Below are 15107 nucleotides of genomic sequence, written 5' to 3'. Positions count from 1 at the left end.
TAAACACAAACATGTTGTTGATATAAACACAAACATGTTGTGGATATAAACACAAACATGTTGTGGATATAAACACAAACATGTTGTGGATATAAACACAAACATGTTGTTGATATAAACACAAACATGTTGTGGATATAAACACAAACATTTTGTTGATATAAACACAAACATGTTGTTGATATAAACACAAACATGTTGTGGATATAAACACAAACATGTTGTGGATATAAACACAAACATGTTGTTGATATAAACACAAACATGTTGTGGATATAAACACAAACATGTTGTTGATATAAACACAAACATGTTGTGGATATAAACACAAACATGTTGTTGATATAAACACAAACATGTTGTTGATATAAACACAAACATGTTGTGGATATAAACACAAACATGTTGTTGATATAAACACAAACATGATATAAACACAAACATGTTGTGGATATAAACACAAACATGATATAAACACAAACATGTTGATATAAACACAAACATGTTGTTGATATAAACACAAACATGTTGATATAAACACAAACATGATATAAACACAAACATGATATAAACACAAACATGTTGTGGATATAAACACAAACATGTTGATATAAACACAAACATGTTGTTGATATAAACACAAACATGTTGTGGATATAAACACAAACATGTTGTGGATATAAACACAAACATGTTGTTGATATAAACACAAACATGTTGTGGATATAAACACAAACATGATATAAACACAAACATGTTGTGGATATAAACACAAACATGATATAAACACAAACATGTTGATATAAACACAAACATGTTGTTGATATAAACACAAACATGTTGTGGATATAAACACAAACATGATATAAACACAAACATGTTGATATAAACACAAACATGTTGTTGATATAAACACAAACATGTTGTGGATATAAACACAAACATGATATAAACACAAACATGTTGATATAAACACAAACATGATATAAACACAAACATGATATAAACACAAACATGTTGTGGATATAAACACAAACATGATATAAACACAAACATGTTGATATAAACACAAACATGTTGTGGATATAAACACAAACATGTTGTGGATATAAACACAAACATGTTGATATAAACACAAACATGTTGTTGATATAAACACAAACATGATATAAACACAAACATGATATAAACACAAACATGTTGTTGATATAAACACAAACATGTTGTGGATATAAACACAAACATGATGTGGATATAAACACAAACATGATATAAACACAAACATGTTGTAGATATAAACACAAACATGTTGTGGATATAAACACAAACATGTTGTTGATATAAACACAAACATGTTGTGGATATAAACACAAACATGTTGTGGATATAAGCACAAACATGTTGTGGATATAAACACAAACATGATATGAACACAAACATGTTGATATAAACACAAACATGTTGTGGATATAAACACAAACATGTTGTGGATATAAACACAAACATGTTGTTGATATAAACACAAACATGTTGTGGATATAAACACAAACATGTTGTGGATATAAACACAAACATGTTGTTGATATAAACACAAACATGTTGTGGATATAAACACAAACATGTTGTTGATATAAACACAAACATGTTGTGGATATAAACACAAACATGTTGTTGATATAAACACAAACATGTTGTGGATATAAACACAAACATGATATAAACACAAACATGTTGTTGATATAAACACAAACATGTTGTGGATATAAACACAAACATGTTGTGGATATAAACACAAACATGTTGTTGATATAAACACAAACATGTTGTGGATATAAACACAAACATGATATAAACACAAACATATTGTTGATATAAACACAAACATGTTGTGGATATAAACACAAACATGTTGTTGATATAAACACAAACATGTTGTGGATATAAACACAAACATGATATAAACACAAACATGTTGTGGATATAAACACAAACATGATATAAACACAAACATGTTGTTGATATAAACACAAACATGTTGTGGATATAAACACAAACATGTTGTTGATATAAACACAAACATGTTGTGGATATAAACACAAACATGTTGTTGATATAAACACAAACATGTTGTGGATATAAACACAAACATGTTGTGGATATAAACACAAACATGATATAAACACAAACATGTTGTTGATATAAACACAAACATGATATAAACACAAACATGTTGTGGATATATACACAAACATGTTGTGGATATAAACACAAACATGTTGTGGATATAAACACAAACATGTTGTGGATATAAACACAAACATGTTGTGGATATAAACACAAACATGTTGTTGATATAAACACAAACATGTTGTGGATATAAACACAAACATGTTGTTGATATAAACACAAACATGTTGTTGATATAAACACAAACATGTTGTGGATATAAACACAAACATATTGTTGATATAAACACAAACATGTTGTTGATATAAACACAAACATGATATAAACACAAACATGATATAAACACAAACATATTGTTGATATAAACACAAACATGTTGTTGATATATACACAAACATGATATAAACACAAACATGATATAAACACAAACATGATATAAACACAAACATGTTGTTGATATAAACACAAACATGATATAAACACAAACATGTTGTTGATATAAACACAAACATGTTGATATAAACACAAACATGATATAAACACAAACATGTTGTTGATATAAACACAAACATGTTGTTGATATAAACACAAACATGTTGTGGATATAAACACAAACATGATATAAACACAGACATGATATAAACACAAACATGTTGTTGATATAAACACAAACATGATATAAACACAAACATGTTGTTGATATAAACACAAACATGATATAAACACAAACATGATATAAACACAAACATGATATAAACACAAACATGTTGTTGATATAAACACAAACATGTTGTGGATATAAACACAAACATGTTGTGGATATAAACACAAACATGTTGTGGATATAAACACAAACATGTTGTTGATATAAACACAAACATGATATAAACACAAACATGTTGTTGATATAAACACAAACATGATATAAACACAAACATGATATAAACACAAACATGATATAAACACAAACATGTTGTTGATATAAACACAAACATGTTGTTGATGAACTACATCATGAAAGGAGCAGAGCTGCAGGTAAATCCACTTCCTCTTTAAAGTTCATCACCTGTAAACTCTGTTTTTAGTCTTTCATTGTAACAGCAGTCATGACGTCATGAACAGGTGAACAGGTTTCATGAACAGCAGTCATGAACAGGTGAACTCGTTTCATGAACAGCAGTCATGAACAGGTGAACTCGTTTAAAGCAGTAATAACATGTCGGAGGTCTGCTTACCTGCACAGGTCGTCCAGCACTCCGGACGGGATCTCCACTCTTTTTGTCTCCATGTTGGTTGAAAACATCGTGACTGTAGCTCAGAACAAACAGCTGAAGGGTCCATACGAGCAGAAAGCTACAGCCTCATGTCTCCCTGAGAGGAGAACACTTTAATATTCATGTTAGCGACACTAAAAGAACCAAAACAAAGACGAGAAATGAGCTTTGTCTCCGCCGGGAAGTACGCTCTCTGTGTGTTGTTAGTGCTGCATTCATGGAGCGTGGGACAGAAAGAACCCGGTGCTTTACACGTCGTCTTTACGATTCTGTTTCTGTAAAGCTGACCATGAGTGGATAACACGACATTATATAACCACGTCATACGTCCATGGTTATACTTACATTAACATACCGACTATGTCTGACGTGTGACAGCGTCATTACGTATAGAAGGTTGACGTCAACGATTATAACAACTTGAAAAATCGACATTACGACGAATCAGCCATGACATGAATGCAGCACTGATCTATAAGCGGAAATAAGTCGTCCAATCGAATTTTGAGAATGAAGGCGCGAGTTACCAAGACGAACATCTATTGGTCAATCTTCCTGTCAGTCAACCGAATTAGCTCTTCTTCCTCTGAGCTTCAGAATAAAATATTTTACGACATTTTTAAAAACAAACTTCATAATGAAATAGGTTTTAATGTTTACAAACTAAAATGACCGGAAATTGAATCTGCACTAAAAAATTCTGAGAATAAATTAGTTCGATTTATCACAATTTATATGAAGATTAAATTTCCTGTTTTCAATTAATATAAATATAAACACATTTAAATATATAACATTAAAAAACTAAAAAGAAATGAATGTAGTTTATCTCCTCTTCATCACTATAAATAAATGTAGTTTATCTCCTCTTCATCATTATAAATAAATGTAGTTTATCTCCTCTTCATCACATTATAAATAAATGTAGTTTATCTCCTCTTCATCACATTATAAATAAATGTAGTTTATCTCCTCTTCATCACATTATAAATAAATGTAGTTTATCTCCTCTTCATCACTATAAATAAATGTAGTTTATCTCCTCTTCATCAATATAAATGAATGTAGTTTATCTCCTCTTCATCATGATAAATAAATGTAGTTTATCTCCTCTTCATCATTATAAATAAATGTAGTTTATCTCCTCTTCATCACATTATAAATAAATGTAGTTTATCTCCTCTTCATCACATTATAAATAAATGTAGTTTATCTCCTCTTCATCACATTATAAATAAATGTAGTTTATCTCCTCTTCATCATGATAAATGAATGTAGTTTATCTCCTCTTCATCATGATAAATAAATGTAGTTTATCTCCTCTTCATCATGATAAATAAATGTAGTTTATCTCCTCTTCATCATTATAAATAAATGTAGTTTATCTCCTCTTCATCACATTATAAATAAATGTAGTTTATCTCCTCTTCATCACATTATAAATAAATGTAGTTTATCTCCTCTTCATCATTATAAATAAATGTAGTTTATCTCCTCTTCATCATGATAAATAAATGTAGTTTATCTCCTCTTCATCATTATAAATAAATGTAGTTTATCTCCTCTTCATCACTGTAAATAAATGTAGTTTATCTCCTCTTCATCATGATAAATAAATGTAGTTTATCTCCTCTTCATCATTATAAATAAATGTAGTTTATCTCCTCTTCATCACATTATAAATAAATGTAGTTTATCTCCTCTTCATCATTATAAATAAATGTAGTTTATCTCCTCTTCATCACATTATAAATAAATGTAGTTTATCTCCTCTTCATCACATTATAAATAAATGTAGTTTATCTCCTCTTCATCACATTATAAATAAATGTAGTTTATCTCCTCTTCATCACATTATAAATAAATGTAGTTTATCTCCTCTTCATCATTATAAATAAATGTAGTTTATCTCCTCTTCATCACATTATAAATAAATGTAGTTTATCTCCTCTTCATCATTATAAATAAATGTAGTTTATCTCCTCTTCATCATTATAAATAAATGTAGTTTATCTCCTCTTCATCACATTATAAATAAATGTAGTTTATCTCCTCTTCATCATGATAAATAAATGTAGTTTATCTCCTCTTCATCATTATAAATAAATGTAGTTTATCTCCTCTTCATCATTATAAATAAATGTAGTTTATCTCCTCTTCTTCATTATAAATAAATGTAGTTTATCTCCTCTTCATCATTATAAATAAATGTAGTTTATCTCCTCTTCTTCATTATAAATAAATGTAGTTTATCTCCTCTTCATCATTATAAATAAATGTAGTTTATCTCCTCTTCATCATTATAAATAAATGTAGTTTATCTCCTCTTCATCATGATAAATAAATGTAGTTTATCTCCTCTTCATCACTATAAATAAATGTAGTTTATCTCCTCTTCTTCATTATAAATAAATGTAGTTTATCTCTTCTTCTTCATTATAAATAAATGTAGTTTATCTCCTCTTCATCATTATAAATAAATGTAGTTTATCTCCTCTTCATCATTATAAATAAATGTAGTTTATCTCCTCTTCATCATGATAAATAAATGTAGTTTATCTCTTCTTCTTCATTATAAATAAATGTAGTTTATCTCCTCTTCTTCATTATAAATAAATGTAGTTTATCTCCTCTTCATCATGATAAATAAATGTAGTTTATCTCCTCTTCTTCATTATAAATAAATGTAGTTTATCTCCTCTTCTTCATTATAAATAAATGTAGTTTATCTCCTCTTCATCATTATAAATAAATGTAGTTTATCTCCTCTTCATCATTATAAATAAATGTAGTTTATCTCCTCTTCATCATTATAAATAAATGTAGTTTATCTCCTCTTCATCACATTATAAATAAATGTAGTTTATCTCCTCTTCATCATGATGAATAAATGTAGTTTATCTCCTCTTCATCATTATAAATAAATGTAGTTTATCTCCTCTTCATCATTATAAATAAATGTAGTTTATCTCCTCTTCATCATTATAAATAAATGTAGTTTATCTCCTCTTCATCATTATAAATAAATGTAGTTTATCTCCTCTTCATCACATTATAAATAAATGTAGTTTATCTCCTCTTCATCACATTATAAATAAATGTAGTTTATCTCCTCTTCATCATTATAAATAAATGTAGTTTATCTCCTCTTCATCATTATAAATAAATGTAGTTTATCTCCTCTTCATCACATTATAAATAAATGTAGTTTATCTCCTCTTCATCATTATAAATAAATGTAGTTTATCTCCTCTTCATCACATTATAAATAAATGTAGTTTATCTCCTCTTCATCATTATAAATAAATGTAGTTTATCTCCTCTTCATCATGATAAATAAATGTAGTTTATCTCCTCTTCATCATTATAAATAAATGTAGTTTATCTCCTCTTCATCATTATAAATAAATGTAGTTTATCTCCTCTTCATCATTATAAATAAATGTAGTTTATCTCCTCTTCATCACATTATAAATAAATGTAGTTTATCTCCTCTTCATCATTATAAATAAATGTAGTTTATCTCCTCTTCATCACATTATAAATAAATGTAGTTTATCTCCTCTTCATCATGATAAATAAATGTAGTTTATCTCCTCTTCATCTCTATAAATAAATGTAGTTTATCTCCTCTTCATCACATTATAAATAAATGTAGTTTATCTCCTCTTCATCATTATAAATAAATGTAGTTTATCTCCTCTTCATCATTATAAATAAATGTAGTTTATCTCCTCTTCATCATTATAAATAAATGTAGTTTATCTCCTCTTCATCACATTATAAATAAATGTAGTTTATCTCCTCTTCTTCATTATAAATAAATGTAGTTTATCTCCTCTTCATCATTATAAATAAATGTAGTTTATCTCCTCTTCATCATTATAAATAAATGTAGTTTATCTCCTCTTCATCATTATAAATAAATGTAGTTTATCTCCTCTTCATCACATTATAAATAAATGTAGTTTATCTCCTCTTCATCACATTATAAATAAATGTAGTTTATCTCCTCTTCATCATGATAAATAAATGTAGTTTATCTCCTCTTCATCACATTATAAATAAATGTAGTTTATCTCCTCTTCATCATTATAAATAAATGTAGTTTATCTCCTCTTCATCATTATAAATAAATGTAGTTTATCTCCTCTTCATCATTATAAATAAATGTAGTTTATCTCCTCTTCATCATTATAAATAAATGTAGTTTATCTCCTCTTCATCATTATAAATAAATGTAGTTTATCTCCTCTTCATCATTATAAATAAATGTAGTTTATCTCCTCTTCATCATGATAAATAAATGTAGTTTATCTCCTCTTCATCACATTATAAATAAATGTAGTTTATCTCCTCTTCATCATTATAAATAAATGTAGTTTATCTCCTCTTCATCACATTATAAATAAATGTAGTTTATCTCCTCTTCATCACATTATAAATAAATGTAGTTTATCTCCTCTTCATCATGATAAATAAATGTAGTTTATCTCCTCTTCATCACATTATAAATAAATGTAGTTTATCTCCTCTTCATCATGATAAATAAATGTAGTTTATCTCCTCTTCATCACATTATAAATAAATGTAGTTTATCTCCTCTTCTTCATGATAAATAAATGTAGTTTATCTCCTCTTCTTCATTATAAATAAATGTAGTTTATCTCCTCTTCATCATGATAAATAAATGTAGTTTATCTCCTCTTCATCACATTATAAATAAATGTAGTTTATCTCCTCTTCATCATGATAAATAAATGTAGTTTATCTCCTCTTCATCATTATAAATAAATGTAGTTTATCTCCTCTTCATCATTATAAATAAATGTAGTTTATCTCCTCTTCATCATGATAAATAAATGTAGTTTATCTCCTCTTCATCATTATAAATAAATGTAGTTTATCTCCTCTTCATCATTATAAATAAATGTAGTTTATCTCCTCTTCATCACATTATAAATAAATGTAGTTTATCTCCTCTTCATCATTATAAATAAATGTAGTTTATCTCCTCTTCATCACATTATAAATAAATGTAGTTTATCTCCTCTTCATCATTATAAATAAATGTAGTTTATCTCCTCTTCTTCATTATAAATAAATGTAGTTTATCTCCTCTTCATCACATTATAAATAAATGTAGTTTATCTCCTCTTCATCATTATAAATAAATGTAGTTTATCTCCTCTTCTTCATTATAAATAAATGTAGTTTATCTCCTCTTCATCATTATAAATAAATGTAGTTTATCTCTTCATTATAAATAAATGTAGTTTATCTCCTCTTCATCATTATAAATAAATGTAGTTTATCTCTTCATTATAAATAAATGTAGTTTATCTCCTCTTCATCATTATAAATAAATGTAGTTTATCTCTTCATTATAAATAAATGTAGTTTATCTCCTCTTCTTCATTATAAATAAATGTAGTTTATCTCCTCTTCATCATTATAAATAAATGTAGTTTATCTCCTCTTCATCATTATAAATAAATGTAGTTTATCTCCTCTTCTTCATTATAAATAAATGTAGTTTATCTCCTCTTCATCACATTATAAATAAATGTAGTTTATCTCCTCTTCATCATTATAAATAAATGTAGTTTATCTCCTCTTCATCATTATAAATAAATGTAGTTTATCTCCTCTTCATCATTATAAATAAATGTAGTTTATCTCCTCTTCTTCATTATAAATAAATGTAGTTTATCTCCTCTTCATCATTATAAATAAATGTAGTTTATCTCTTCATTATAAATAAATGTAGTTTATCTCCTCTTCATCATTATAAATAAATGTAGTTTATCTCCTCTTCTTCATTATAAATAAATGTAGTTTATCTCCTCTTCATCACTATAAATAAATGTAGTTTATCTCCTCTTCATCATGATAAATAAATGTAGTTTATCTCCTCTTCATCATTATAAATAAATGTAGTTTATCTCCTCTTCATCATTATAAATAAATGTAGTTTATCTCCTCTTCTTCATTATAAATAAATGTAGTTTATCTCCTCTTCATCACATTATAAATAAATGTAGTTTATCTCCTCTTCATCATGATAAATAAATGTAGTTTATCTCCTCTTCATCATTATAAATAAATGTAGTTTATCTCCTCTTCATCATTATAAATAAATGTAGTTTATCTCCTCTTCTTCATTATAAATAAATGTAGTTTATCTCCTCTTCATCATGATAAATAAATATAGTTTATCTCCTCTTCATCATGATAAATAAATGTAGTTTATCTCCTCTTCATCATTATAAATAAATGTAGTTTATCTCCTCTTCATCATGATAAATAAATGTAGTTTATCTCCTCTTCATCATTATAAATAAATGTAGTTTATCTCCTCTTCATCATTATAAATAAATGTAGTTCATCTCCTCTTCATCATTATAAATAAATGTAGTTTATCTCCTCTTCATCATGATAAATAAATGTAGTTTATCTCCTCTTCATCACATTATAAATAAATGTAGTTTATCTCCTCTTCATCATGATAAATAAATGTAGTTTATCTCCTCTTCATCACATTATAAATAAATGTAGTTTATCTCCTCTTCATCATTATAAATAAATGTAGTTTATCTCCTCTTCATCATGATAAATAAATGTAGTTTATCTCCTCTTCATCACATTATAAATAAATGTAGTTTATCTCCTCTTCATCATGATAAATAAATGTAGTTTATCTCCTCTTCATCATGATAAATAAATGTAGTTTATCTCCTCTTCATCATTATAAATAAATGTAGTTTATCTCCTCTTCATCATTATAAATAAATGTAGTTTATCTCCTCTTCATCACATTATAAATAAATGTAGTTTATCTCCTCTTCATCATTATAAATAAATGTAGTTTATCTCCTCTTCTTCATTATAAATAAATGTAGTTTATCTCCTCTTCATCATGATAAATAAATGTAGTTTATCTCCTCTTCATCATTATAAATAAATGTAGTTTATCTCCTCTTCATCATTATAAATAAATGTAGTTTATCTCCTCTTCATCACATTATAAATAAATGTAGTTTATCTCCTCTTCATCATTATAAATAAATGTAGTTTATCTCCTCTTCATCATTATAAATAAATGTAGTTTATCTCTTCTTCTTCATTATAAATAAATGTAGTTTATCTCCTCTTCATCATTATAAATAAATGTAGTTTATCTCCTCTTCTTCATTATAAATAAATGTAGTTTATCTCCTCTTCATCATTATAAATAAATGTAGTTTATCTCCTCTTCATCATGATAAATAAATGTAGTTTATCTCCTCTTCATCATTATAAATAAATGTAGTTTATCTCCTCTTCATCATGATAAATAAATGTAGTTTATCTCCTCTTCATCACTATAAATAAATGTAGTTTATCTCCTCTTCTTCATTATAAATAAATGTAGTTTATCTCCTCTTCTTCATTATAAATAAATGTAGTTTATCTCCTCTTCATCATTATAAATAAATGTAGTTTATCTCCTCTTCTTCATTATAAATAAATGTAGTTTATCTCCTCTTCATCATGATAAATAAATGTAGTTTATCTCCTCTTCATCATTATAAATAAATGTAGTTTATCTCCTCTTCATCATGATAAATAAATGTAGTTTATCTCCTCTTCATCATTATAAATAAATGTAGTTTATCTCCTCTTCATCATTATAAATAAATGTAGTTTATCTCCTCTTCATCATTATAAATAAATGTAGTTTATCTCCTCTTCATCATTATAAATAAATGTAGTTTATCTCCTCTTCATCATTATAAATAAATGTAGTTTATCTCCTCTTCTTCATGATAAATAAATGTAGTTTATCTCCTCTTCATCACATTATAAATAAATGTAGTTTATCTCCTCTTCATCACATTATAAATAAATGTAGTTTATCTCCTCTTCATCATTATAAATAAATGTAGTTTATCTCCTCTTCATCATTATAAATAAATGTAGTTTATCTCCTCTTCATCATGATAAATAAATGTAGTTTATCTCCTCTTCATCATGATAAATAAATGTAGTTTATCTCCTCTTCATCATTATAAATAAATGTAGTTTATCTCCTCTTCATCACATTATAAATAAATGTAGTTTATCTCCTCTTCATCACTATAAATAAATGTAGTTTATCTCCTCTTCATCATTATAAATAAATGTAGTTTATCTCCTCTTCATCACATTATAAATAAATGTAGTTTATCTCCTCTTCATCACATTATAAATAAATGTAGTTTATCTCCTCTTCTTCATTATAAATAAATGTAGTTTATCTCCTCTTCTTCATTATAAATAAATGTAGTTTATCTCCTCTTCATCACTATAAATAAATGTAGTTTATCTCCTCTTCATCATTATAAATAAATGTAGTTTATCTCCTCTTCATCACATTATAAATAAATGTAGTTTATCTCCTCTTCATCACATTATAAATAAATGTAGTTTATCTCCTCTTCATCATTATAAATAAATGTAGTTTATCTCCTCTTCATCACTATAAATAAATGTAGTTTATCTCCTCTTCATCACATTATAAATAAATGTAGTTTATCTCCTCTTCATCATTATAAATAAATGTAGTTTATCTCCTCTTCATCATTATAAATAAATGTAGTTTATCTCCTCTTCATCATGATAAATAAATGTAGTTTATCTCCTCTTCATCATGATAAATAAATGTAGTTTATCTCCTCTTCATCATTATAAATAAATGTAGTTTATCTCCTCTTCATCACATTATAAATAAATGTAGTTTATCTCCTCTTCATCACTATAAATAAATGTAGTTTATCTCCTCTTCATCATTATAAATAAATGTAGTTTATCTCCTCTTCATCACATTATAAATAAATGTAGTTTATCTCCTCTTCATTATAAATAAATGTAGTTTATCTCCTCTTCATCACATTATAAATAAATGTAGTTTATCTCCTCTTCATCATTATAAATAAATGTAGTTTATCTCCTCTTCATCATTATAAATAAATGTAGTTTATCTCCTCTTCATCATGATAAATAAATGTAGTTTATCTCCTCTTCATCATGATAAATAAATGTAGTTTATCTCCTCTTCATCACTATAAATAAATGTAGTTTATCTCCTCTTCATCATGATAAATAAATGTAGTTTATCTCCTCTTCATCATTATAAATAAATGTAGTTTATCTCCTCTTCATCACTATAAATAAATGTAGTTTATCTCCTCTTCATCATTATAAATAAATGTAGTTTATCTCCTCTTCATCACATTATAAATAAATGTAGTTTATCTCCTCTTCATCACATTATAAATAAATGTAGTTTATCTCCTCTTCATCACTATAAATAAATGTAGTTTATCTCCTCTTCATCATTATAAATAAATGTAGTTTATCTCCTCTTCATCATTATAAATAAATGTAGTTTATCTCCTCTTCATCATTATAAATAAATGTAGTTTATCTCCTCTTCTTCATTATAAATAAATGTAGTTTATCTCCTCTTCATCATTATAAATAAATGTAGTTTATCTCCTCTTCTTCATTATAAATAAATGTAGTTTATCTCCTCTTCTTCATTATAAATAAATGTAGTTTATCTCCTCTTCATCATGATAAATAAATGTAGTTTATCTCCTCTTCATCATTATAAATAAATGTAGTTTATCTCCTCTTCATCATTATAAATAAATGTAGTTTATCTCCTCTTCTTCACTATAAATAAATGTAGTTTATCTCCTCTTCTTCACTATAAATAAATGTAGTTTATCTCCTCTTCATCATTATAAATAAATGTAGTTTATCTCCTCTTCATCATGATAAATAAATGTAGTTTATCTCCTCTTCATCGTTATAAATAAATGTAGTTTATCTCCTCTTCATCATTATAAATAAATGTAGTTTATCTCCTCTTCATCATTATAAATAAATGTAGTTTATCTCCTCTTCATCACATTATAAATAAATGTAGTTTATCTCCTCTTCATCACATTATAAATAAATGTAGTTTATCTCTTCTTCATCATGATAAATAAATGTAGTTTATCTCCTCTTCATCACATTATAAATAAATGTAGTTTATCTCTTCTTCATCATTATAAATAAATGTAGTTTATCTCCTCTTCATCACATTATAAATAAATGTAGTTTATCTCCTCTTCATCACATTATAAATAAATGTAGTTTATCTCCTCTTCATCATGATAAATAAATGTAGTTTATCTCCTCTTCATCATTATAAATAAATGTAGTTTATCTCCTCTTCTTCATTATAAATAAATGTAGTTTATCTCCTCTTCATCATGATAAATAAATGTAGTTTATCTCCTCTTCATCATGATAAATAAATGTAGTTTATCTCCTCTTCATCACTATAAATAAATGTAGTTTATCTCCTCTTCATCATTATAAATAAATGTAGTTTATCTCCTCTTCATCATTATAAATAAATGTAGTTTATCTCCTCTTCATCATTATAAATAAATGTAGTTTATCTCCTCTTCATCATTATAAATAAATGTAGTTTATCTCCTCTTCATCACATTATAAATAAATGTAGTTTATCTCCTCTTCATCATTATAAATAAATGTAGTTTATCTCCTCTTCATCATTATAAATAAATGTAGTTTATCTCCTCTTCATCACATTATAAATAAATGTAGTTTATCTCCTCTTCATCATTATAAATAAATGTAGTTTATCTCCTCTTCATCACATTATAAATAAATGTAGTTTATCTCCTCTTCATCATTATAAATAAATGTAGTTTATCTCCTCTTCATCATTATAAATAAATGTAGTTTATCTCCTCTTCATCACATTATAAATAAATGTAGTTTATCTCCTCTTCATCATTATAAATAAATGTAGTTTATCTCCTCTTCATCATGATAAATAAATGTAGTTTATCTCCTCTTCATCACATTATAAATAAATGTAGTTTATCTCCTCTTCATCATGATAAATAAATGTAGTTTATCTCCTCTTCATCATGATAAATAAATGTAGTTTATCTCCTCTTCATCATTATAAATAAATGTAGTTTATCTCCTCTTCATCATGATAAATAAATGTAGTTTATCTCCTCTTCATCATGATAAATAAATGTAGTTTATCTCCTCTTCATCACATTATAAATAAATGTAGTTTATCTCCTCTTCATCACATTATAAATAAATGTAGTTTATCTCCTCTTCATCATTATAAATAAATGTAGTTTATCTCCTCTTCATCATGATAAATAAATGTAGTTTATCTCCTCTTCTTCATTATAAATAAATGTAGTTTATCTCCTCTTCATCATTATAAATAAATGTAGTTTATCTCCTCTTCATCATTATAAATAAATGTAGTTTATCTCCTCTTCATCACATTATAAATAAATGTAGTTTATCTCCTCTTCATCATTATAAATAAATGTAGTTTATCTCCTCTTCATCATTATAAATAAATGTAGTTTATCTCCTCTTCATCATTATAAATAAATGTAGTTTATCTCCTCTTCTTCATTATAAATAAATGTAGTTTATCTCCTCTTCATCACTATAAATAAATGTAGTTTATCTCCTCTTCATCATGATAAATAAATGTAGTTTATCTCCTCTTCATCACATTATAAATAAATGTAGTTTATCTCCTCATCATTATAAATAAATGTAGTT

At 26.1% G+C, this 15107-nt stretch overlaps 1 protein-coding gene across 1 annotated transcript in view; it reads right to left on the bottom strand.

The window, feature by feature from the left end:
* Window positions 1-3714, bottom strand: part of dcp2 (decapping mRNA 2) — an 11649-nt gene extending 7935 nt beyond the window's left edge. Inside the window, exon 1 of the mRNA XM_061034608.1 lies at window positions 3423-3714. Coding sequence (XP_060890591.1) covers window positions 3423-3490 — 68 coding nt within the window. The 5' untranslated portion in view covers window positions 3491-3714. The remainder of the gene's footprint in view (window positions 1-3422) is intronic.
* Between the last annotated feature and the right edge of the window lie 11393 nt (window positions 3715-15107).

This window comes from Labrus mixtus, unplaced genomic scaffold (assembly GCF_963584025.1).
Source record: "Labrus mixtus unplaced genomic scaffold, fLabMix1.1 SCAFFOLD_61, whole genome shotgun sequence".
In the NCBI taxonomy this organism is placed as follows: domain Eukaryota; kingdom Metazoa; phylum Chordata; class Actinopteri; order Labriformes; family Labridae; genus Labrus; species Labrus mixtus.
This window is presented reverse-complemented; position numbering and strand designations above follow the sequence as displayed.